At 32.3% G+C, this 6,000-nt stretch overlaps 1 protein-coding gene across 1 annotated transcript; it reads right to left on the bottom strand.

The window, feature by feature from the left end:
• LOC104715372 lies at positions 212-1,369 on the bottom strand. Its single transcript, XM_010432784.1, has one exon. The coding sequence runs from the start codon at positions 1,367-1,369 to the stop codon at positions 212-214; it is 1,158 nt and encodes a 385-aa protein (XP_010431086.1).

Here is a 6,000-nt window from a genome sequence, read left to right as displayed (position 1 = left end):
GTTGGGCACTCTCGAATAAAATGACCATATCCCTTACATTCATGACACTGCATATCAGCCTTTTTGTCTTCACTTGTCTTCTTAAACAAATTGTTCTTCTTTTGACCTTGACCTTGTTCTATCCTTCTCAGAGCTCGATCAAATCTTCTTACCAACAGACTCACAGCATCTTCTTCTCCTTGATCAGTTAGGTCTTTGCTTACTGCTAGAGCTATTCCTTTTGGTTTCTTANCTCTTTGTAACTCTGAACAATGTCAAGAACTTCTTCTCCTTCTGATTCTGAATCAGTTACTTCTTCCCCATTCTCAAATTCAGTGATTCCCACCATAGCTACTAAATTAATGAGTTCTTCTTCGCTGTTGCTATCACTATCTGACTCATTCTCAATGCTAATCATAGACTTTTCTTTCTTGAATTTAGAGTTACTCACACATTCCTCATGTGTGTGACCAGTCCCTTTACAGATTGTGCACTTGGCATCTCGTAACTTGATCGTTGGGCACTCTCGAATAAAATGACCATATCCCTTACATTCATGACACTGCATATCAGCCTTTTTGTCTTCACTTGTCTTCTTGAATGAATTGTTCTTCTTTTGACCTTGACCTTGTTCTATCCTTCTCAGAGCTCGATCAAATCTTCTTACCAACAGACTCACAGCATCTTCTTCTCCTTGATCAGTTAGGTCTTTGCTTACTGCTAGAGCTATTCCTTTTGGTTTCTTAATCCCATTAAGTTCCATCTCGTGTGCCTGTAGCATTCCTACTACTTCACCATAACTGAGATTATCTAAATCTTGTGAGACGGTTAAAGCCATTTTGTATCCCATGAACCTAGATGGAAGACACCTTAGAAACTTCTTGACTAACTTTTGATCCTTGTACGTCTTCCCAAGAGTTAAGGCCTCTTGTGCTAGAGCACTCAACTTTGAACTAAAATCTGAGATCGACTCATGTTCCTCCATCTTTAGATTCTCAAATCTAGAAGCCAACATATCCTTTCTTGAACTCTGCACTTTAGTTGTACCTTCATAATGAATTTGAAGGATATCCCATGCTTCTTTAGCAGTTTCACACCCTTGAATCAACTCAAACTGTTTTCTCTCAACACTGCAATGAATTGCACTTAAAGCCCTTGAGTTGTATTTTGATCTCTTTTGCTCGTCATCAGTCCAGTCTGCCTCAGGTTTTGGAATTCGCTTGCCTGATTCATCCTTGATCGTTGGTTCCTCCCACTTTTCTAGAACAGTCTTCCAAGCAAGACGATCAATACCTCCTATGATGGATTTGATCCTTGACTTCCAAAACCCATAGTTTCCATCATCCAAGACGACTTTATTGTTATTGATCAGATCTCCGTAGCTCTCCATCTTGTCCGCAGAATCTCACCCGTAATATTCTGAACAAGTGCCGCTCTGATACCAATTGAAAGTGTGAGAACTTATGATCTGAACAATGAAATAAAGATTTCTTTAAACTCTCTTTTGATTAATAGAAAATCTGTTTACAAGTTTGTTCTAAACAATTTTCTAATCTCTCAAAACTCTCTTTAAAGAAACCTCACGCTCTCTCTAAGTTCTTAGCTCTTTTCTTTTCTTAAAGACTAAAACTTAATAGCTAGGTTAACTTTCTCTTGTTTGTGCTCAAGCTTACAATCAGCCTTAGCACCCTATTTATAGAACTAGACCTTTGCCACACAAGAAGCAAACTGCCTATTCTAATCCTAATAGGAATTAGACAATTTCCTTTTTCTTTAAGCTTTAGGAAATTTCCCTCTTTCTTCATGTTTACATTCCTATTGTAAACATGAAGCTCTTTAATCTTCTAGAAGCTTCTTGGGCCTTCTAATCCTGTGTAAATCTTCCAGCTTAATAAACACCGACATAAATAACCTGATACTCTGTTTTTGTACTAATGCTGAGTTCTTCTGAAGTAGTTTATCCTCTTGTTCAAATGTTGCATCTTCACATTTCTCGAAACTATATTTTACTTTAACTTGATAAATTTAAACAAAAATATTGTACTTATATATCTTTGCAGTTTTTTTTTTTTTTTTAAGATAAGTTATGAAAATCGTTTTATGTTTTATTTTTTAAGATACCAATACAGAGTAGAGCTATGATTCAATTCCTTGAACTGACTTATAATTTATAAATGTTTAGATCGTAGGAATAAGCCATATCAACTCTTAGATATCATATCATGATTAAACACAATGTGAAACAAATCCAAATGATAATTGACTTTACAGATAGACATACCTTTTAACAAAAACAAAAAAGAAAATAAAATTGACTTATACAGATCTCGAGCTCATGATAAAAGTAGTTAAACCGTCTTGGATCATGTCACGTTAAAGAACTATAACAAGTACCAATACCATGGTCCTGGATAATATGAATGAATAAAATTACCAATAATTTGCAATTTCACAGCTAACATATGAGCATATTTTAATAAATGAATTAGTAGTATCAACAACAACAATAACACAACCCATGTATTTGCAAAAATTCCAAATCTTGCTATTGAAAGATCGAGATCTTGTTGTAATCTTGTTTCTCCCGTCGACACGTTTGAACGATCAGAGGCGTAAGTATAGAATCGTCCAAGTGATCACATAACGACACGTAACAACTGAAAACGGGGACCATGTACGAGCTACACGATAAAATATTGCTTTTTGGAGTGGTTCCCACAAACATACCCAACAAAAGAAAGCAAAGTGTGGCTTGCTTTGATATTCGGTGCCAATGTGTCTTGTCCTAGATCGTCGCTTTCTATATCCGGACAGAGTTTAGGTGGTTGCATCGTGGCCGTACACGCCTCTATGCATCACACACCCAAGCATTTTGTGATAATTGTTTATTTTGTTGTCATATGTTGGCAACAATTATCATACATAGTTCAAGAGCTACTATAATTGAGCTGATTCTCAATATTTTATTGTATGTCAGATGTGCTGCGTATAAATTTTATTAGAATGTAAATTTTTGTATGTAGATAATTCGCTTTTATAAGCATCTAAACCAAATATGATTTTAATCATAATTAGTTATTTTGAACGTAAGACATATAATCCATGGGATTAGTATAGCTCGATTTAGAACTCCGAACTAAAAAAATACGAGTGCGAGTATGTAGTGTCAGTGTGTACACATTCGCATAATAAAAATACATTTGTGATACAATAATACGTATATAATGTGAAAACTAATAAAAACCACGAAAGAGAACTAAGCAAAAATACCAAAAGATTAATAAAAACGAATTAGTATGAACTCGACGAAATAATTGAAGTCTGGTCTATTCGACCCATATAGTGACCCGAAAAACAATAGAATTTTGATGTGAGTGCTGTCTTTGTTTTGTGCCACAAAACTTGAAAATTCAACTCCATACGCATTTATATGAAGACGACAACAAAAAATAAGACTAATATTTCTGGAAGAAAAAAAGAACAATAATATTTGATTGGTTAATCTATAGAAGTTACAAATCCAAATCATATACCGACAGTGATTAGACGCTAACGCAACAAATTAACTTTTTATTGTTGATATTTTTCCCACAGTTTTAGCAACATTCTAATTTTGGAGATAACTCGACCGATATGGTTTTTGGTGTCATGACCGTACTTCCTCAAGAAATATATTGTTTCGACTAAGATAAAAATCAACTATAACCAATCATTAGTAGCAAATTTAGTTGGTTAAAGAGTCGTTAGATCCAAAGGTCGAAAATTCAAGTTACGTACGCTTAGAAGAAAAGCATTTCCATGTTCACAAGGCCGCCTTGGTTAGGCAAAACCGCAAAATAATTTCAAGGCATACCCATAACTTTATATATTGTAAGTACATGTCCATATATCTTTTAGTACTGAGACACTTTGCGTAATATTTTCCACTGTGGGTCAATTTGTTTGTGAGATCATTTCAAACTGAGAACTAACTAAAACTAAAAAATTAAACTAGAAAACTAGAAACTAGGCTAGCTAACAAATTCACCCTTCTTAGATTAATCTACTCATGCTAGCAGTTCTCTCTATCCCAATATATTCAGTTAGTTCTTTCTTCTTCATCTCGCAATAATAGCAGGTTTTACTTTTTTGTTCTAAGGCTTTATTGATAGACGTAAGTGAAAATTTAAATATAGCGCGTTGCCAACGGATTGAGTAAGTCAATAACTCTACTCAAAATTAAATGAATGGAAAATAGTTTAGACTTTAGACTATCGATAAAATGCGTTAGTTTTTATTTTTATTTTTATTACTGTAAGTTATATTCTTAACATGTAAAGTCAAAAGATAAATTTCAGTAGCAAGTGGTTAGCAGAAACAGCTCACTGGATTCCGGAAGAAAGTACTGTATTTGCTAAGTCTCTCCAATCACAATGTTTACTAGGTTTAACATATTTGTAATCCGGAATTAAAAATATATAATTATAATTATTAATTAACTATGCTTATTATTCGTCCATAGCATGTATATAAATTATATTAACTAGCTTAGGCATCTAATGAGATCAAATTTGAATATCCTAAATATCTTGCTTTTAATGATTTTGACTTAAAACAACCTCAAAACAATAGAGAGATAGCAAGTTGGATTGGACAAATACTTATATCTAAAAGGTTCCTTAAAATTAGAAGATTATCTCAACATGGACTATTATATGATTACTCGCGATCATGGGTTTAGAGATGTAACCGACCGGATTCAAAGTTTCATTGTAACAAATATATACATAATAGTAGTATATGATATCGTTGAGGAAAAATAAATATACATATGATACCGTTTGTAGATTGAATGTATAAGATTTTGACCGCCAATTCACATGACCTTAATCAAGTATAGGCAACTATATTATCAGATTTTTTTTTTGTGCATCATCGATATATAAGAATTTAACTTTTGATTTAAATTATATACATTACACAAACTTGCAAATTCTAGTTGATACTACAGTACAACCATAAATTGCATGCTAAAACTATATTTTCTATCAGAATCAGTTTTTTTTTTTTTTGTTATAATTGTTTTGTTAGAATTTTGTTTTTGATTTATAGTTCCGACCAATAATATATATATATATATATATATATAAAATATATTATATTACCAATTTTTGTCGCGACATCATCTCTAATATCGAAAATTGTCAAAACTCTACCCAAATTGCCGCAGAAGATTTTACCAAGGAACCTTAGGTTATGTTCCGTGACAATTACATCAGCTTGGATTACACAAAACCCTATGGTTAATTATATATACTTTTTATTTTTTATCATTCTATCATGCACATCATTTAATGGTAAGTCAATTTCTCTTACTAGATTATTATTTTACTGCAGCTTGTATTATTTCTGCACAATTTGACACGTGTCTCTCATTCCCATTTAACCGTTTGTGGGGGTAAGATATTAACCCTAGGTTTAACCTACCAAATATTTTAATTAGATAGTGTATAAATTAAGATATGAACCAAAAGCACGTCGAGATCCAGAAGACGACCATAGTCGTTGACTTGCACTCTAAAGAAATATATTTATTCTATAAACTGTAGGAAACATCGGAGAACTTTCAATTTTGATCGAGAGAAACAAACGAAACCCTAGCTAGGTAGGCCTTGAAGATGCACTAACTGCTTAATAATATTATATCAATACTACTAAACGAACTCAAAAAAATAATTTGTGATAGATGACAAAACAAAACTATTTGTAAAAATGGACCATCAAACTATAATAGTATATAGACTGAAAACTGTAAGTATTGTACATTTTTTTTCTTTACTAACATAGACTCCATTTGTTTCATAACAAATTTATTCCTGGTTTTGTAACTTTCTGATAATTGTTTTAAAGACTTTGAAAATGATTATATTTTTCTAAAAAACTTCTAACTAAATTTTTGAGTTTATACCATTACAATTTAATTAATTAGTAGTATATATATTGAATAGAGTCATATTAACAACATTAAAACCTAAATTAATT

Source organism: Camelina sativa, chromosome 9 (genome assembly GCF_000633955.1).
Source record: "Camelina sativa cultivar DH55 chromosome 9, Cs, whole genome shotgun sequence".
NCBI lineage: Eukaryota > Viridiplantae > Streptophyta > Magnoliopsida > Brassicales > Brassicaceae > Camelina > Camelina sativa.
Note: the sequence above shows the minus strand (reverse complement) of the source record. Positions and strands in the feature narration are given on the sequence as shown.